General features: G+C 46.6%; 1 protein-coding gene across 2 annotated transcripts in view; it reads left to right on the top strand.

The window, feature by feature from the left end:
- LOC147701894 (histo-blood group ABO system transferase-like) overlaps positions 1–21,742 on the top strand; it is a 790,021-nt gene that overhangs the window by 577,549 nt on the left and 190,730 nt on the right. For both annotated transcript variants that reach the window (XM_086930523.1, XM_086930522.1), the window contains exon 5: positions 7,026–7,082. In XM_086930523.1, the coding sequence (XP_086786649.1) occupies positions 7,026–7,082 (57 nt within the window). The remainder of the gene's footprint in view (positions 1–7,025; positions 7,083–21,742) is intronic.

Raw genomic sequence — 21,742 nt, 5'->3', positions numbered from 1 at the left:
TGGTACGTGGCTGTGAGGTGTTAATGACCACTGCCTCTAGCCTACACTGCGGTTAGCAGGGTTCATAATTCAGATTGAGTGGTGATTGTTTAATTGCAGAATCCAGTATTCAAGTAACTACAACGTCTATTGAAATATACTCAATATTGTTTTATTAGAACATTGGAATGTTGGAAGGTCCATTGAAAACAAGTGCCTGAACCCTCATCAAGAGGCCACTGCTGCCTGCACCACTCATTGCCCCTGTTAGCGCTGCCAATGGCATTACCAAACCAGCTACTAACCATCACACTCCTACAAGTGTGACAGTTCAGGCTATTCCAGGCCCCCAAAACTATAAAATTAGCAAAGATGGTAGGTATGTCAGTTCAGTTCAGTAGATCTTTATTTCGATGATTAAAAACCATCATAAAAATACATTATACAAAATACATTAATTACATTTCTGAACCGTACATCATTAAAAAAGAGGGTTAAAACATTTAAAACATATGACATTATATACATCATTGCTCAGTCTCTTGTGTTTCTTAGTCTTACTACTATTTTCGAAAAATTCATAATAGAGCACAAGGTACGCATATCACTTGCCTTTTGCAAAAAGAGTAGGGCAGTCTTGGCTTGACAGAGTTTTGCCTCTTTTAAAATATCAAAAAGGAATCTACGACGGGGAGTTCGATAAAAAAAACACAAAAGTACAAAATGAAGGGTGTCCTGCGGAGACCTATTGTTGCAGCCGCAGGCTCCCTTCTGCTCAATTGTTAAAGTAAAACCTGATGGATAGGCTAAAATATTATGTAACAAATTGAGCCTAAAAACGACACATTAAAAATCTATCCTGCTGGTTGTACATTAAAAATAAGTAGGGCTCCATGCCTTCTCCATTACTCACTAGACGGTGTGCCACAACCGATCTTTTTGCTGAGTCGGAGCTTAATCTTCGCAATTCAAATTTTTCTAGTACCTGTTTTTTAATTTGGTGTCTGCATGAGGTGGTAATGGAAGTCGGATCACTAAAGAGTAACAACTGATCGATGATTCCTAGTGTATCCTTGATATACTTCAGCCAAGGAATTTGGAGACAATTGTCTTTTTGTAAGCAATCGCCAACTATTACCCTACTTAGTTCAGCTTCGGGGTTCACCCAAATTCTGAGCCATGTCATAATAGGCCTCACCTTCACCTGGTCTATGATAAATGGAATCCCAAGCTCAGTGTGTACAATTCCTGCTGGGGTACTCTCTGGTATCTTCAGGATCCTACATAGGAATTTGTCTTCCTCCAATTGTAAAAGTCTTGCATCCCTAAAGCCCCAGACCTCTGCACCATATAAAGCATTTGCAGTGCTTAGAGCTACGTATAGATTCATTACTTGCTCTGGTGACCAGCGACCCAGCCTTCGGGCAAAGTTGAGTATCGCACCGTTTGCAGAAACCAGCTTTCTACACCTTTCCTCAATTAAAAAGTCGAACTTTATCTCCCCGTCAAACAGAAGGCCCAAGTAGGAGAAGGAACTTACAGTTTCTAGTGTGTGGGACCCTATTTTAAATACAAATTTCCTGCAGGGTTTCTTGCCCACCACCATCACGTAGGATTTGTTCAGATTCACGGACAGATCGAATTTGTCCATGAATTCCACAAACCCATCAACGAGATGTTGTAGACTCAGAGCTGTTCGAGCAAGCAGGACCGCGTCATCCGCGTACAGCAGTACCGGAATATGACGCTTTCCTGCTTTGGGGCAATCCACATTTAAGGCAACCAGTGTTCTCTCCAAATCATTTATATAAAGAGAAAATAAAAAGGGGGCAAGGATACATCCCTGCCTCACTCCGCTGGTGCACGGGAAGGGATCAGTGCTCCCCCCCCCCATGCTAAAGCGGACCTTGGCAGTGGTGTTCCGATGTAATTCCTTGAGAATGTTGATAAGTCCGGGGTCAATTCCCAGGTTGCTCATCATGGCCCAAAGTTTACTCCTATTTACATTATCAAAGGCCGCAGCCAGATCCATAAAACCCATGTAGAGTGTACCTTTACTAGCCTTTGTGTATTTTGCAGCTAATAAGTTAAGGTTAAGGCATTGATCGCTTGTTGATTTACCCGATCTAAAGCGATATTGGGTATCTGCTATGATGTGGTGCTCTTCTGTCCAGGCCATGAGGCGATTTAAAACCACCCTGCCCAGCAATTAGGCTGACACGTCTATCAACGAGATTGGTCTGTAGCATTGAGGATTGTCCCTGCTCCCTTTTTTGAAGATAGGGACAATCAATGCAGTAGACCAAGATCGCGGAAGACCAGATTTTATAGCTGCCTTTAGCACCCTTGTCATAATAGGGGCCCAAAGGTCGATGTTACTTAGATAGAGGTCTGGTGGCATGCCATCAGGCCCCGGTGCTTTGTTACGGGTCAGGCCTTGGATCGCTTGGGTGATTTCTTGAAGTGAAAATTCTGGTTCACCGAGCCGAACCCCGTCCCAACCCCCTACAGACACAGTATCACAGCTATGATTGTAAAGGCCCTTGTAATGAGCCACCCACTGTTCGGGGAGTATATTATTGCTAATCACCGGGGCATTACTGTCTTGAAAGCAGGGTCTATTGAAGATTTTCCAGAATTCATTAAGATCTCTATTCTCCCCAGCCTCCCTCAAGTCAGCCCAGACTTCCGCTTGAAGCGTGGTCTTCCTCTGTTTTACCTTTGTTTTATATATATTTCTGCAGAGAGCTACTTTCTGCTTGTCCCTAGGTTGGGTTTTAAGGCATAATTTTAAATCTCTCAGTGCTCGAGAGCATTCGGAATCAAACCAGCATGGTTGTGTTCCGTTCTTTTTGGTCCCTTTTACTTTCAGTAGTTCGCCAACCAAGTTAGTTAATGACTCGAACACTGAGACCAACACACCTCCCTCTACTAAGGGATCAGGACAATCATGGATCTGATTTTTGCCTTTTTCTACTAAAGTTCCATAGAACTCCTGGGCATTAATTTTTGCCCATCTAAGTCACCTCCCCTGGTCCACTTATCGCAACTCGATGGCTGCCGGTTTACTTCTAATAGAGCGACCACTATATGTTAATTCCATCATCAATGGGTTATGGTCACTGAAGGGACTCCAATCTATTCTCACCTCCTTGACCCGGTCCTTTGCAAAGGTAGATATCATAATATAGTCTATGATGGAGTGGCATCCCCTACCATTGAATGTTGGTGTAAGGGTACCGTCCCTACCCGGGGCCACCAAGTCTATTGTATGTGTTAGAGCATAAGTGTCTAATAACTTCATAAAGGTTATTCCCTCCTTGTTATGCTCGAAATGTGGCCCACTCTCTGCCGGGCATGATGACCAATCAGCACTTACAGGGAACAATTTTGGGCAAAGATGGCAATTTAGATCACCCATAATCAGGACTATTGGTTCTCCTCCCCCTTTCCTCTGTTTGATCTCATAATTGAGTCTGTTATCTAGTTCCTGGATTACTGAGTAATTCCCATCCACTGGCCCTGAATTATAGATATTGAATATCAGTAACCTCAGCCCTTGACCTTGAAATACAACTGCCTGGAGGGTGTGCGACGCCCAGGAAGGTTGTGACCATGAGCCTTCTACGTCTAGATCGACATACAAAGCTAGCCCTCCCTTAGCTCTGCCTGATCTGCCTTCTATAGCTGGTACGAAAAAACACTTGTCCCCCTCTATTTGATAAGGGGAGGATTCTACCGCCCATGTCTCCTGGAAAGCAAATATATGATAGCCGCGGAGGTTTTTCTTCCAATCACCATTTTCAAATTTCCCTGCTAGGCCTGCAATATTCCAGGACAGTAGCATCAAACCTTCTCTCTGTGCTTTTCCAACCTCTCCTCCCTGGTTGTGTGTCCTAGGATCATCATTCCTAACCAATGTAACTCCCTGATCACCCTCGCCTACAGATGCTCGATGTACATCCACCATCTTTGCTTGATAGCTTTCTGAGACCCTCTGTGCACTTAATTTATTGCCTACCCTTTCAGCCATCTTTTCATGACATTTCCCAATTTGGGGTAGTCACTTGTTTTCGTCGAGGGACTGTAGCGGGCTGAATCTGTTTGCCCACTGAGTGTAAACCTGTCCTCTCTGCTCTTCCATTCTAGCCCAGTGTCTTGTTGGTGTATTTCCTGTTCTAGCATAAGCATAGTTCAAGATGTTTACAGCGCGTCTCCTCGGGTAGAAATATCCTAATGGTAAGGAACATATGGTGCTAGTGTGGTTTTTATTGTAGCTACCTAATATGTATTTCACTAGATCAGTGTTCCTAAAGTTTACCACGATGCAATCCCCTGTGATATCTTTCCTCCTGCTGCCTATCCAGTTTACCCTTCTCACATGAAGAATCTCCCCACATTCTCCTCCCCGCAGGGGCCTATGTATGTTTAACCACTTTATTATTTTGTTTTTCAATTCCGTGTGTGACTCTTTCTCCCCTTCCCTGAGTTCGGGAACCCCAGTAAAAACTACAACATAAGGGGATGTTTCAGGGGGCAGATTAATATGTGGTGGTGCATGGTGAGCAAATCTGTCATTCGGCTCATGACTTGTCGGATTTGTGTCAGTGTGGACATGAGTTGTTGGATTTCCTATTTGAGCTAGCAGAGCATTTGTTCGCTGTTGGGCCTTATCCGTGTCCTTTGTCCCCCCCATCTGAATGTTTCCCCTCTCTACCTGAGCTGTAGGTTTAGGTGTTTCGTGGACTTGTACAATAGTGCGTTGCTCATTACTCACACAGTTATTATTATTGCCAACTATATAATCAGCTGGCGTGGGGCCTGCTAGGGAGCGGTTTGCTGTTAAATTACAATCTGTAGGGCCCTTAGACCTTTCCTGCTTTGTCAATTCGTTTACCACTTTATCTAGCCTGCTAATTATTGGTTTCAGCTGGTTCATAATGAAAGTTTCCATGCGTTTTTGGAAGTCTCCTATTACTTCGTCCATGCCTCCCTATCTTTCGAACCATGTGTAACCCTACTTTTTTTGTTTTTCCGAGGTTTGCCCTTCCTGCAGCCCCCTTGTTTTGATTTCCTGTTTGTGTCTGTGACTACTTCTTTTACCACCTGCGCACAAGGAATACCTTCAGTGGAATTTTCTAGAGAGTCATTATGGGAAGTTGCTGATGTGTTTAGATCAATGGGTTGTGTAGGTGTATCTGGGATAGACAGACTTCTCTCTGTGCGCTCAATCTCCCTATTGACTTTTTGCAACATCAGGTCAATCGCAGTAGGTTGTAACACAACATTTGGTTCAGTCCCTAAAGGATTCAAGGTGCGAGACGAATGTACTTTGCTCATGGCAGAGCGCGTTTTCGTTCTGTTGGACATGACTAAAACAAACAAGAAGGGAGGAAGGTGTAAGAACTTACTCTCCAGCAACCCACCACTACACTCCCTCCTTGTCTGGTTAGCTTATGAGTGAATCCTCCCTACTTTACAGCAAAATATATGAGAATTAAACCCTCCCGCGATTGCACAATGATATATAGTCCACTGTTTATAATGTCTTTTTGTTTGCAATCAGTTCAGGGTTGGGTAGACGTCTGGGTAACGTACTACTAAGGGGGAGTTAATAATGTAGTACCTCTGAGGCAGTCACAAGGGGGGTGGCCCAGGCCAGCCTCTTCTGGCCGCTGATGGTCGCAGATGGTCCCGCTCTTGTCCCGGGCTTCTCCCAGCGCGCTCCAGCGCGCGTCCCCCGGCCTCGGCACCAAGGGAGCCTTTATGCGCCTCCTGGCGCTTCCGAATTACGTCAGCGCCGTCCTTGCTGCGATGGGGCTGCTGGGAAGTGTAGTCAAGGGGGCCCGGCGGAGCCAAGCCCGGCCAGAGAAACGAGCGGAGCAAAGCCGGGCCCACAGGTGCAAACACAAGGGTGCAGGGGCTCGGCGGAGCCAAGCCCGGCCAAGGAGATGGAGCGGAGCAGTGCCCGGCCCTCAGCAACAAAGCAAGTAAGGCTCCCCCCGGCATCGGGACCAAGGGAGCCTTTATGCGCCTCCTGGCGCTTCCGATTTATGTCAGCGGCATCCTTGCCGCGATGGGGCTGCTGGGAAGTGTAGTCAAAGTGAGCCCGGCGGAGCCAAGCCCGGCCAGAGAAACGAGCGGAGCAAAGCCCGGCCCACAGGTGCAAACACAGGTGTGCAGGGGCTCAGCGGAGCCAAGCCCGGCCAAGGAGATGGAGCGGAGCAGTGCCCGCCCCTCAGCAACACAGCAAGTAAGGTAGGTATGTCATTTTTAATGTAAATTGAATTAGTAAACAACTGTTGCTGTTCCCTATTTCAGGCTAGCAGCCCACCATGTGCGAGACTGTCATAAATGCATACGGTGCTGCCAATAATGTATGAGTGCTGAGCACCAGAAACCACCACCTCAAAATAAGCACTTGTGTCTTCAGAGGACTCACCATAATGGTTGCTTCTCTGAAGGCCGGGGAGATCCACTGTGCGGGCAGTGAACACTGAATATGGTGGGCAGTAGTACTTGTTCCCTAACTTCCAGACTTTTGATTTCCCTTACAAATTAAACTTATTACTTTTGACCTTTTTATTGGATGCTGTGTAGGCTGTGAGTGGCGAATGTTATGGCTTTCTTCACTTTTGGGAGATTCGCTGAAATTAGTATCATCAGCTGTGTAGTTAAGAAAGCTCAAACAAATACATGTGGGCATGCCTGTGGTATGTCTCTTGCTCTGCTTTCCCAGGTTTTTTCATTTTAGCTCTGTGGTTTGTTCCATGCATGCTGCTTTTCACTTTAGTATCATACAAGGTAGAGTGTGCATATAGTCGTGTTTGCCAATTGGTGGGTCTTCATTGTTTGTTGTTATTTTTGGGGGTATGTTATCATGGAGGTGCAGCAGGCTGTTTCTCACAGCTACTTCAGAATTTACTGCTTGTTTCAGCAGCTCCTGCTGTTAGAAGCCTCAGGAATGGGTGTGCTTGTGGACTGGAGATATGCTTAACCAGATCGTTTTTATGGTATTCATTGTGCTGTATTTTTCTAATACCTAGGACTTCCCTGAAATTTGAAAGACAGAGCGAGACTGGAAACATCTCAACTACATGCCGGTAACAAATGATGTTTAAAATATTTAACAATTGAAATAGCCATAGATCATCATAATTCACATTATCATATTTCTTAGCCTTGGGGAAAACCCTGGCTGCAGTTCATCATGATATGGGTCAAGATATGGGTCATTTTCAACTGAAATACTGTGCTCCTAAAGGGGAGGAGGGAGATGGGTCGGTAGTTCTTGAGGTCTGTGTGATTTGCTGAGGTCTTCTTGAGCAGGGGTTTTCCAGTTGTCGGAAAATATACTGGTCTTGAAGCTAGCTTTCCAAACTAGGGCCAGAGGGTCAGGAAGTCCCTACCCTGCTCCCTTATATGTTTTTTTTACAACTCGAAGACACTGGTACACAGTCCCCAAGTCCTGTAATGTCCACCACAAAATTTTTCTCTGAGATGCGGCCAGTCGCAACTTGAGTTTTCTGAACAAATCAGCCTCTATTAGAAATAAAGAATGTATGTATAGCTTACCATGCATCCTCCTTTACTATCATGGTTTGCTGTCTGTGTGTGCAAATCTATCTTTCTTGACAAATTTAATCTCACCATGCATTCTCTGTAACTGTCTTTCCAGTGTGTTTACTATGTCTGTGTGAGTCTGTAATCGGTCTTTCCTGCTATTCACTGCAATTTCAGCCATTTAGGAAGTCCATCAGTTACCATACTGAGTGGTGTTAAAACACCAAAGCGTTGCTATAAAAAGCAAAAAAAAAAAAAACCTTTAGTACTTTCAAATATATACCTTTGCATATAAATTTACCTTAAAAAAGTTACAACGAGGGAAATCTTCGTGATACCACTATACCCAATCATCAGAACCTCAAAAGCTTCCAATAGAAAAGCAATCTACAGATTACTGTATGACAAACTGGGAACAGTGAGGGTGGTGCGTGGGCATTTTGAGCCTGTAATGGTACTATTAGAATCAGGATCATTATAAAATGACAAGTATCATTAGCAAGGAGCTGGCCGGTCTCCACCATTGTAAAATAACTTGGACATTAATTCCAAAGAGCATTCACTAGGGCCACAATTATCTGAGACAACTATTGATGAGAGAGATCGGATTACAATATAAATTCCTCTCCAGGTAGGTGCATGGATGTTTAGGCATCAAGGGAAAGAATATGTTGTGGCTGGGGCGTTCCTCATCCACTAAGAAAACAACATGATTTCAGATTTTACTTATAATTTGGAGTTAATTAGTTGATGCCATAATGCAGCAACCTTGCTAAACCAATGGAAGCACCAGACCTGAACCTGGCATCATAAACCAACTGCAATTATTATACTATTCTGTTGCATTACTTAGAGTGTCCACATAGCAGCTAACCTTTAAGGTACTACATTCTGTTTTTTATAATGTACTGAAACTGATAATCAAGATGCATGCACATTTATGGGGAGGTACATTATGTAACAAATAATTATATGTCGTTGGAACACTCAAAATACTGTAACTTACTTAAGAGGCAGTCAATATATGAAGATGTGTTTCCTTTATTTTCACCACTTTAACTCTTGCCAATACTACTGGCAAACACATCTGGTGGCCAACACATATTTCGTCTATCTTTCTGATTTCTTCAATGAGTTATCTATTTCCAAATGGTAAGGAAAAAAGGGACAGTCCTTCGGGGAGTAAACACTTTAGGGCCCAATGTAGGTAATCTAATTTTACTGATTCCTAAATACCGAATTTTACTGATTCGGTATTTAGGAATCGGTAAATATGATGTAGGTAAAAAATCAGTAAAATTTACAGATTCGGTAATATTCCTTATTACCGATTCGGTAATACCGATTCGGTAATAAGGAATACCTTCCCATTCATTCCTATGGGCCTGGAGGCCATAGGAATGAATGGGAAGCCATTCACTATTACCGATTCGGTATTTATCGAATCGGTAATAGCGGGAGCATATTCAATGGTGGCAGTGTGTCACATTGACACCCTGTTTCACCCCTGAATCGTGCATGTGTGCACATGTGGCGCACATACATGCCCTAAGGGCATGTATGTCTGCCACATGGCACCTTGAAAAAAGAAAATTATTGCTTTTTTAAAGGTACTCAGTATTTACCACCAACTTGTAGTGGGTGGTAAATAACGAATCCTTAAAGCAAAAATGCACTCACTTAAGTGCTAACTACATAGGTTTTATGGAATCTGTAATTTACCGATTTCTTAAAATAAGGATTCAGTATTTTACCGATTCCTTAAACCAAGGAATCGGGAAATTACTGAGTCCTTATTTTAAGGAATCGGTAAATTACCGAATCTTTCTTCACAGCCTCCTACATTAGAAAGGGGTAAATACCAGTCGGTAACGGGAAAATCACTGATTTCCGACCGTTACAGACCGGTATTTAGCTACCTACATCTGGCCTTAGCGCTTAAAAGGCAAATCAAAAGGTTATCCAAGTCTCACATGACCATATATAGAGCCAAAGGAAAAGAGAAGATATAAAGTCCTGCAACGGTGAGAGACTCAAGTGAGTTCACTCCGCATTCAACAGTATTACTTACATAAACCATGATATGCTGTATTGCGAGACTGTAACCAAAATGTAAATCAGGTTTTGGTTACTCTCTATATTGTTACCACTTTACTCAGTGACATAAAAAATAAAACTGTGATCGACCTAATAGCTGCAGAAATTAACATGCACAATCCTTAACCTTACTTTCCTTCTTCCACAAATAGTACCATAGCCACTGCATAATAGATCTTTTCTGACCCATTTTACACATGGCAGCTGGTAAATAAATCCTACCAGCATTGCAAAGCACAGCACAAATTGAGCAGGTACCTAGGCCCACGTGCCTGTGACCGGTCCTCTGACCGATCAAGTCCCTTTTCGATCTGGCTCCTTTGCCTCGTGGCTCCTTTGCCTCGAGGCTTCCGCCTCGCTCCTTCCGCTGTACACTTTTAACCAGCTCCTTCTCTCCTTTCTTTTTCATCTGACCCTTGGCCTCTGGCAAGCTTTTTCACCTTTCTTTGCCTTTTGCTCTTTCACTTCATATTTTTGTCAATCTTTCACTTGTTTTTCTGATTGCTGTCTCTTTCACCCCTCTGTGCTCTTGTCACTCATTAGTGTTACTTTTTTCACCCATTTTTAGGTCAAGCCTAGGCAGCGGCCATGTGTTGTCTGCAAGACCTGCTGTAGCATAAAAAACACTTTTGTCCCACCTGCTGCTTGACATACGTTCACGCCAGTGTCACTCTTTTTTGCCTCCTAACTCATTTGGCAGCCCGTATGTCACTTCCATTCAAAGACAGAGGAGCACCGGCCAAGTACAGTTACCTTACAATTTAATTCTTGAACAATTGTTTGGCAGCACTCTTTTTTTTTTTGCTTACCGCCCCACTCTGCTTATTATTAGTGCATGCTTTCTTTAATCAACACGGCTCACTGCTCTTCATCACATTTCCATTCTCCTCTGCACAGAGCCATTTCCCTGATAGTTAATTATTTGCCGCTCGTAAAATAATACGGATAAGGAAGAACGTTTGAATAAATGATCTCGAAGATTATGTTGTTGGGCTTTTTTGATCCGACACAAGTTGGCGGGACCCTGGCACCACAGGGGTTACAGAAGTTTGCATTGCGTTACACCCCTGGGCTGCTTCATTTTACATCACTCCACTGCCTCAGCGCCTATGCCCTATTGTGGGTCTCCTATTATGACACGCATGGGATCTGGCTGTTTATCAGAGGTGTTCTGCAGGAAAAGGTGGAGGAAGTGCTCAAGTAAAAATTCAATGAAAACATTTGATTAAATGAATAATCCTGTTCAAGGCAGAACCTTTGAATGTCGCTGTGTCACCGGCAGCAGGTATTAGAAGAGACACATGATTGGTGGTCTAACACTAATCTAGCAACAGGTCAGCAGCTGTGCCGCAGGACTGGGGCACTTTGCGGTGGGGCGCTGCTCCTAAATGGTGATGGGGGGCTCCTGGATTTATGGGCATGCCTTGCTCCGGTTCGGAATTCGGACAGCTCTCAACCAAGTCTGCTCTCTCTGAAGAAGCCAGTGGGAGAGATTGCTCGACGATTGGTGCAGGGAATTGCATGAAACCTGCAGGTCACAGATTTACAAAGGGGATAACTCTGCATCCTTCAGGGATGTATAAAGTAAGTGCTGTATAAAGTAAGTGCTGATGGTAATCAGCCCCCTGTTAATTAAAAAGGCGTGGAAAAGCTAGTGTGATAGCAAGTGTTACATAACTACCACTCATCATTGTAAGTTTAATAGTTATCTAAGCGCCTAAAATTAATCCTGCTGACACTAGGACCTATACAGATGGCCTGCTATTTCCATCATCACAGCTATTATCAACAGCCTTCTCTGTGCCCTCTCGCTCAACACAGACATTTACTCTTTTCTTATTCAAAAGCACAATGCTCCATGAGTACCAGATCCCCACAGCCCCCTTTCCGGGGTACCTCCCTTTTTAATCCACACTGCTCCTTTGGTTTATAACCCTCACGATTTTCCTCATCCTTGGCTGTCGAAGGGAGAGGTGGGGGAACTGGGCTCTGCCACTAACTGCAGCTGCCATGTTCAGGGATGTAGATTCTGCTTGCGTAAAAAGACAGGATAATTTGAAGAAACAAGCATTTTCAATGCAATAAGTTTTGGGTTAGTGAAAGTTTGAGCTATTTTTATTTCAAATAATAATGCAACACCAATAGCTCAAACTTTCAGTAATGAGGGACCTATTGCATTGCAAATGCTTGTTCTTCCTGCCTTCTCTCTACCCTTTCCGACCTTTGTGCTCTTTTCATTCACTTTGTCACTCTTTTTTTCACCCATTTTTAGGTCTCGCCTACGCAGCGTGCATGTGCTGCATAGGAGGGCCTTTAGCCGCCAATCTGCTAATTTTCAAGCACACACTCATGCTTGTGACGGCATCCACCTTGCGGGAGCGAGCAGGGGCACGCCACAAGCATGAGTGCAGTGCTAGAAAATGAGCAGACTGAGCGTGCCCGCATGCACCACTCCCGGGCTCACCTCCTGTTCCCCCTCTCTCTCATGCGCATTCCTTGTTTAGGTCTCACCTGCTACCTTACATCATACCAATTGGAAGAGAGAGACACTCTTCTTGTAGTGTGAGTTTCACACACATGCAGCGCATATATCATTAATGTGAACTGCCGCTCTACAGGTGAAGTACAGGCGTCAGCAGTATAAACCTTTTATAGAAATTGCATGTAGAGTGCAGGGAACAACTGTACAGTGTTCACCTCACATGTGATGTCAACATACAGAGCAGGGAGAAACAGTGTCAACCCAGTTTGTTTGCATGGTACAGCACCGGTGGTAGCAGTGCAGTGCTGCCCTCACTTGTCACAGCAAATGCAGTAGCTGAGCGCGCAGGGCCATGTTTTTTTAGCGTCCTACAAAGCCATTATGTCAACACCTGCAGTCTTTTTAAATGACTTGAAGAACTCCGGTGTCTACCGGGACGCTCATTTGCCACCTTAAAGAAATTAGAAAACCAAAAACAGGACGTAACACTTATGCTTATGTCACATCATATAGTAAGGTCTGCCTGCTGGAGGGCATCTTGTGGTAGGTGCTACTTTTGAACAAGCGCAATTTAAACTCAGCTTACTTTATCGACCTTGGGAGCATCAACGTCTGAGTTTTCCAAACTGAGATTACATCTGTATGAGACGTTTTGCTACCATTTTTTTTATTGTACAGAGTGGCTGGGATACAGCTTGAGAAGTACTGCTTTTCCACTTTTTTGCCAATTAATGTTTAGTGTATTAATATACTAAGCATCCTGCCTTTCATTTTGCTTTTTGCAATATCGCTGGTGTAACGTTTTTGCATGCATACACAGCACATTTCCTCCACTTGCAATAACCTTCGGTTCACCTTAAGCCAAAGTTTTACACAAATGTAATGAAGCCCTCTGGCGCTCCCATTAACATCAATTAACAAGTTGTTATGACAAAGCTTTATAGGAACCAGACAGGTAACGCCACATAAACAGCAGGCAGACACAGAACACCTCCTACTACACTTTCTCAACCATCCTCCTCTCCCATCCGTGGTTTGTCCTCACCTGATGCCTTTCAATATAGCCATATCTCCACACACAACGTAAAGTACTTTCTCTAAGATCCTGCACTTTCCTGTACCTTTTCTCTCTCTCTTAAAACCCCTATTTACGATGAAACTGCATTATTTTAAAAACATGAACAAAAAAAATCAAGTTCTCCTTTGTTCCACGTCTCACCTCAACTACAGCGGGCATACACAAATGTACATAACACCCTAAAAAATTAAATAACATCTAAAATTCTAAAAAACATTGCACACTTTACCTCAAAAACATATTTGCACTTTTTTTCTATATGTTTCAGGGTGTACTATGCTAAACTATTCTGTATAGATCAAACCATGTGCGTAATGTAATGATGTGCAGGAGGCTAACATTAAGCCGGTGTTAAATATTGGCCACTTACCCGTAACACCATTTGTAAAACAGTTTTCAACTTCTTTTGCAATGTGCTGGTGAAAACAGTTAATTTTACTTACATCAGAACTGTAAAATTAGCACCTGCAATGAGCCTAAATTAGGCTAGTGTCTACTGGGACACTTGTCATTCTCTTTATGTTTATCTACTATAAACAATATCGGCACATTAGTTTGGACTCCTTTAAGGTTTTTATAATGGATTAATGTAGCACAATAAATCTAAAATCTAGAAGAAAAAAATTAGCCCTCAAATGCTACAATGCCAGTGCAATGTGCACCAGTAATAGCTACACCAATAACCAACATAGTAAACTTGACTTTATCATACTCTCACTAACTCAGTAACTATCTCACTCACACTAACAAACTAACACACACTACCTAACTACCTCTCTAACTCTCTCTCTCTCTCACTCACTTAGGGGCCCATTAGGATAGCGGGCGGAAAATCACCCCGACCGCCATGGAGGCGGAAAACAACCGTCCGCCGGGACCGCGGATAAACTGGCTGTCAAATTAGGATCACCTGCCCAAAAAAGACTGACCGCGGCGGTAGCAGGCTCACAAAAACCAACCGACACGGGCGGTGATGACCTAAAACCGACTGCTGCGGTTGGAAACGCAGCGGAAAACCTACAACCCGCCGCAAGCAAAGCGGAGACAGCGCACGGGAAATTAGGATTTCCCCGATGGTCCCGCGGTACGAACCGCTGTTTCCGACTGCCGCTGTCGCACACAGCAGTGAATGGGAGAGTCAGCGGAAGAGCTGCAGCATAGCCACCACAGTGAATGGTACATGGAAAACATGGCGGACGAAGCCAAAACACGCAACGATGCACAAAACACATACCAATGATAAAAACAAATACAAAAATATAAAATACAATTCCCAGGACGACACCTGCAATATACCTCACAGCAAAGGGCCAATTGGACACACCCACACAGCTGAGTATAAAAACAGCCCCTTTACTGACCACAATCCTTTGCAACACTCCAGAAGAGAAGGCCAAACACCACATCTGACAGGAGAGGTAAAACAACACAACACACACACCACCAGCACCACCACCATCACTACCACCATCACAGCAGCACCAACAATCCCCAAGCACACAACACACCTCACACCTCAACACCACACCCACCACACACACCCCTGCACCCACAAACACTGCAAACACCAACTACCAAGGCAGCAAAGAAAATGCCAAAATTCACAGAGGGTGAGTTGACAGTCATGGTCAATGAGATAGTGAGAGTGGAACCACAACTGTTTGGTAGCCTGGTCCAACAGACACCATTAGCCACAAGGACACAAATGTGGGAAATGATAGTCCAAAGGGTCAATGCAGTAGGGACCACCCCGCGATCCAAGAAGGAGATCATGAAGTGGTGGCATGATCTCAAGAGGGTTGTCAAGGAGAAGAGGAGCAAGAACTGGGAGCTGGCGAACTGGATTGGCAGTGGCCCTTCCATCCCACAGAAAACATTCACACCATGGGAGGAGAAGGTGTTTGCCATACTGCATCCTGAGAGTCTTACAGGAGTAGCCGGGGGAACGGAGGCTGGTAAGTACAAACAAATGGCAACCAACACACTGATAAGTACTTCCTTGCACAACCCAAACACCATTGCACTGGTTACCCTCACCTAACAGGTAATGTTGTAAACAATTGGTTCATTCGGGTGCAAAAATATTTCTTTTCAATTTCATAAACATATGAAGTTTTCAACAATTTCTTTTACTCAAGAACAGTTCTAGAGAAAATGAGAATCCAAAACCATCTACGTATTCATGCAGTATTTTATAAATCGTATTCATTCATAGATATTCAAAATGCATATCTTTCCACATAAAAAAGGCTGAACAAAAGTGAACAATTGGTGCTCTTCGTGAAATAAAGTGCTTTGTGCTCACGGCGCAAGTGAAATATACACTATATACAGACAATATGTACAAGGGGATGTGCAAGAAGATCCAGAGTGGCCTGTATTATTTCTACTGTAAACTGTAAACTGCAAATGTCAGTATTCAATACAGAGTCTTCATTGGGGTGGGAGGCCTGCACTACCACTCCCAGCATGCCCCCTATTCCACACTCCAACAGCATGGATGCCTCCCCCACCCAGGAGTATGTGTCAGCCATTGCACTGTCCACCCTCACCTAACAGGTGGGTAGCTATCTTGTATTGGAGGACTGTCTGGGAGTGGGAGGCCTGCACTACCACTCCCAGCATGCCCCCTGTCCCACATCCCAACAGCACGGGGGCCTCCCCCACCCAGGAGCATGTGTCAGCCATTGCACTGTTCACCCTCACCTAACAGGTAGGTAGCCATCATCACAGGTCTGGCTGTTTGTGGTTGTGCGACCTGCAACAATACACACGGCACCAATTGCATGCAATGCATCGACACAGGACCTGTTTGATTATTTGATGTTTCCATGCACCATGTAATAACAGCCAGTATTGCATGTAAAAAATACTTAAGTTGTCTCAAATGTGTAGTGTACAGACAGCATATGACATGCAGCTAACAGAGTACTTGCACATTGCACTACACTGATAATTTCCCAACTAATCCACAGGTGATGAAGATCATGCTGCTGAGGACAACAACGACCAGCGGAGCCAGTCTCCACCCCGGTACATGAACTCTCGGATGTTGACTGCCAGGACAGTTTGCACAATGTGCTCCAGGCAGGCCCATCTGGTGTGCCAAGGACCAACAGGTCCCAGGACCCCATCCTCCCAACCACCACGTCTGCTGCACCAACAACTGCACAGCAGACCCCTGCAGTCATGGCCTGTACCTCCACCACTTCCACCTCAGCCACCACCACCAGCACCCTCCCTGTCCCAGGGGACGATCAGAACACAACACCAACTGTGGAGGGCAGGGAGAGTGTGCGAGGACCCACCCTAGCGAGGCAACAGGTCCGTGGCCGCAGGGCAGGTAGGAGGGCCAGGGTCCCACCCAGACCTCAGGAGGTTGGCACGCCATCCCTGGACCACTTCGCCAGAGTCATCAATGCATATGAACAGGTCCAGGGACAAAGTGGCCAGTCGGAAGAACTATTGCATGAGCTCATCCTGCTGATGAGGTCCATTGACACACGCATTGGTCAAATGGTGGACCTCATGGCCCAGCAAGTGGCGTTGCTGAGGGACAGGCCTGGGTCACAACCAACACCTCCGCCCCCTTCTGTTGTGCTGCAGGATGGCAGTGCACCATCCTCCCCTGCGCCAACAGAGAGGGGTGAGTCCTCAGACGCCTCTGGCCATTCAGCAGGTCCCCCACCGCCAAAAAGATCAAGGGGGAGTCCAAAAAAGAGCCTGGGAGTCACCGGAGGCAAAGCACCAGCCACACGCCAGTCACGGAGCCAGCCCTGAAGACAACCCTCTTCCCCACTGCATTGACTGTTTGGACTATCCTTCCCCACACTGCCTTGGCAATGGCACTTGTCTGTTGGACTGGGTCACCATGTGTTGTCTACTCTTGCATCTCATATACCATGACTGTCAACTCACTGCTCCTTCACCACCTTCATGTAAATATTCCCCCACCCCTCACATGTCCACTTTGCAAATAAAATACCTGACGCACCAGATTTTGTGCTGTATCGTTTTTAGTGCAATATTTACAGTTTAGAAATGTCAACAAATAGAGTCCGGCATACGTCCACATATGGAACGTCAATGCCACCTTTCCTACACACAGGTGACTCAACATGAGCCTGTCTGTACCATCCGCCCATAGCCCTTCACAACAACAACCATCACAACAGACAATGTAGAAGTCATACATCTTCACACACCTTCAAGTGAAGTAGTGGTTGATGAGCTGTTGACAAATGTCAACTCCTTCCTCCTCTCCACTGTCCTCATCACTGGACTCTGGTCCTTGGGCAGGCGCGGGCCTTGGTTCCTCTCCGTCATCCAGGAGCAGGGGAATCCCCTTGTGAATGGCCATGTTGTGCAGCATACAGCATGCTACAACGATCTTGCAGTCCTTTTCCAAGCGAGTATGCCAGTGCACCTCCAGTCCTGTCAAGGCAGTGGAATCTTGACTTGAGCAGGCCAAAAGTCCGCTCAAGGACACGTCGGGTTCTGCCATGGGCCTCATTGTACCTGACGTCAGCCGGGGTCCTGGGATTTCTCAGTGGACTCAGCAGCCATGGACGACTGGGATATGCAGAGTCACATAGGAATGGCAAACACACATTGCAATGTTGCACAGGCAGAGGGCAGCAGGTCACAAATAAGGGTGGGCGGCCAGCTACGCTCCGTGCACGGAGTGTGCGTAGTGCCGTCTCCTACGCAGACGGTGTGTAGCCGGCCGCCACCCGCCTCCCTCCCGCCCTCCCTAAATACTTAAATAAAAGGATAGAAAGCTTTTAAAAACACTTACCTTGTCCGCAGCGTCCCCGGGGCTCCCTCTCGCCGTCCCTGGATTTGCGCCGCCATTTCGTATACTAATGCGCATGCGCGGGCGCGAATCGCGGGACGGCGAGAGGGAGCCCCGGGGACGCGGCGGACAAGGTAAGTGTTTTTAAAAGCTTTCTATCCTTTTATTTACGTATTTAGGGAGGGCAGGAGGGAGGCGGGCGGCGCGTAGTTGGGCTACGCGGAGTGCGCGGGTGGGCGTAGTTTTGTGCCCACTTCGCGTAGCTCCGCGTAGCCCCACTCCGCACACTACGCCCAGGGTTAGTCACAAACACACAGCACAACATATCACTAGGCATACTCACCCACAATCCAAGCACGATCGGGATGCCGGTTAGCCATCATCGGGGGCACCATGCTGTTCCTCATGACGTATGAATCATGGGCTGAGCCGGGGAATCTTGCACACACATGTGAAATTGTCATGTCCGCAAGGCAAACCACCTGCACATTTATTGAATGGTAATGTTTACGATTCCTAAACATGTGCTCAGTGGCCTGTGGTGCCACCAGACCGACATGGGTGCAATCGATGGCTCAAACAACATGGGGGATGTGCCCAAGTGCATAGAAGTCACCCTTCACACTAGGCAATTCTGCTCCCCTGGGGAAATGTATTTAACGATCCTTATATCTCATCATGGCTGCAAGGACATCCCTCAGCACCATGCTAAACATGGGTTGCGACATCCCTGCAGCGCCGGCCATAGTCTCCTGGAAGGAACCAGTTGCAAAAAAGTGGAGGGCTGCCATCACTTTGTATGTTGGTCTGAAGGCTGTTGGGTAGTGGCGACGAGGCTGCAGGTGGGGCTCCAACAGATCACAAAGGGTCTTCATGGTTGTTCTGTCGAGGCAGAATTTTCTGATGATCGCTATATCCTCCATGTCCTCCAGCACTGTCAGGTGATGTATGAGATTTGGCCTCCTCCTAGTTGAGATGTACATGGACACATGTCAATGACAACCATCATGAGGTGGACTCAGCACATGCTGTTAAACATGTCACGCAAAAACTTAAAATTCCATTACAGATGCGTGGCACACAAGGTTAAATGTGTTTAAATTTGAGACACACAGAGGACACACCAATCCATTTTCAATACACAGGTGCCGCAAACATAATAGAATGTCAATGCAAATGCACAGTTTCTGAACACCACATTCCACATGTGCACGCCTCATACCATACCATCCACAAAAGTGTGTAAGATTAGCATGAATACCTCACACACATCTGCTGTACCTGTCACACCTCAATGCATCATGTGAAGCTGGCGCATATCAAGAGCACAATGATCACACTAGATGGTAAACGTGTGTGCATGGGCTGATATGGTAGCACAAGTATGAAAAAACACCATACAGTGAGACAAGCCTTGCCAAGGTCAGCACTAACCCACAAGACATTGATTGGTTACACATTATTGACAACAGCTGAACACTGTCAGGCATCATCAACCATCTAATTCATCAATGACATTGCAGGGACACCAGACCAATGTGCGTCACACATCGTGCGACCACCTGTGCATGAAACCAATTAATGGCATGGTTGCTGCTGTGTACTGATGCAGAGTTCACGATGGAATTTGCCATTGCATGTAACCAAATTCACGGTTGCTACCGCCTGTCCACGGCAGTGTGACACCAGCACCACCACCTACACAGGTGCGGTGGACATTGGCATGGGTTGCTGGCGGTGGGCATGCTGCACCACACTTATGGCGGTTGCTACCACCTGGCCACGGCGATGTGACACCAGCACCACCTCCTACAAGAGTGCGGTGGACATTGGCATGGGTTGCTGGCGATAGGCATGCTGCGTCACACATATGGCGGATGCTACCTCCTGGCCATGGCGGTGCGACACCGCCATGGAGCATTGCCTACAGCCAATGGGAGCGATGATTGCGGTGGCATGATGCAGATTTGAAAAACGCGGAAGGCGTGCTCCGCCACAGCGGAGCCGGTCATTGGATGCTTTTGAACGATGCACCATCGCGGTAGCGCACCCCGGGGACCTGCGGTGCGTCACCGCCATGGAGCATTGCCTACAGTCAATGGGAGCGATGTTTGCGGTGGCATGATGCAGGTTTGAAAATCGCGGAAGGCGTGCTCCGCCACCGCGGAGCCGGTCATTGGATGCTTTTGAATGAGGCAGTCCTGCACAACCAATACTTGCAGCTTTGCACCTCATAAACGAGCCCAGGGGGTTATAAATCTGTGGGAGTGAGCAACACATTTCCACTGCTCACAGAGCCTGCTGCCTGGGACCCTCTCCTGCTGCTGCCAGAAGTGCCTGCTGCCTGGGACCCTCTCCTGCTGTTGCCAGAAGTGCCTGCTGTCTGGGACCCTCTCCTGCGGCTGCCTGGGACCCTCTCCTGCTGCTGCCAGAAGTGCCTGCTGCCTGCGACTCTCTCCTGCTGCTGCCTGGGACCCTCTCCTGCTGCTGCCTAGGACCCTCTCCTGCTGCTGCCAGAAGTGCCTGCTGCCTGGGACCCTCTCCTGCTGCTGCCTGGGACCCTCTCCTGCTGCTGCCAGAAGTGCCTGCTGCCTGGGAACCTCTCCTGCTGTTGCCAGAAGTGCCTGCTGCCTGGAACTCTCTCCTGCTGCTGCCTGGGACCCTCTCCTGCTGCTGCCAGAAGTGCGTGCTGCCTGGGACTCCTCACCACTCCCAGGTGTTGCATGTCCACAGGGATGGCAAGAACAGAGAAGATCTGTGCCAGTCCATTCGCAAGCGCAGAGCTGGAGGTGCTGGCACAGTACCCGAGGCTGTATGGTGGCCCCAATGTAGTGGGACGTTTTCATTGAGGGTGCTGTTGGGCAGTGGGGGGTCAGACATACATGGGACTGGTGATGTGTGCGAACCACTGAGGGGTTTCAGTTCAGTCATCCTGCATGTGTGTGTGATTTGCATGTAGCCTCTATGCCCTCATATATGCATGCTATGATATCTATTTGGGCCATGCAGAGTGCCCTTGTGAGGTGTCCCCCAGTTTGGGAATAAGGGGGATTACAATTGGTCCTGAGTCTGTGTATTGCTACTATTGTGATAGATGTTGGTACATGACACTGTGTAACTGGTCATTTACCCTACTTTTCTTCCAGACCTGCAGCTCAAGGTACACCAGCGTAAGGCCGTGTTGGAGGGCCATTGCTGCAAAGGTACGAGCCCTGGGGGTATCCAACAGACGAAGCACCCACTGCCACAAGAGTTGGGACGACATCAGCCGTCTGGCAAAAAACGTGGCCGAGATGACCTTAGGGCTGTAACCGCGCACTGGGAGTCTGGCACGGCGCACCTTAACACCACTGATGTTCCACATATTGGCAGTGAATAATCCGGAGTTGGATGCACGTCTGAAGGAGCATCGCCAGCAAGTCAGGGGTGAGTATTTGGGGAGGGTGACTTTGCCTGGGAGCAGATGCATGTGTACAGAGCCAGTGGCAGCGGTGACCCATGTTATGTTCGTGGGGTGGTGCAGTGATGTGTCATGTGAGTGGCTGCAGGGATGTGTGCTAGTGTCAGGAATTGTGCCAAACAGCCCTTACAAGGCTGATCATCCTTGCTGTGCTTTATCATAGCCAGGTGTGTTTGGATCCACATAGTCATTCTGCATTATGATGGTGTGGGAAATGTATTAGGGGGTTAACATAAGGGTCCACTATCTGAGTGTGAGTTCATGTATTCCAACTTTGCATGCACCATG

The sequence above is a fragment of the Lissotriton vulgaris genome, chromosome 7 (assembly GCF_964263255.1).
Source record: "Lissotriton vulgaris chromosome 7, aLisVul1.2, whole genome shotgun sequence".
In the NCBI taxonomy this organism is placed as follows: domain Eukaryota; kingdom Metazoa; phylum Chordata; class Amphibia; order Caudata; family Salamandridae; genus Lissotriton; species Lissotriton vulgaris.
Note: the sequence above shows the minus strand (reverse complement) of the source record. Positions and strands in the feature narration are given on the sequence as shown.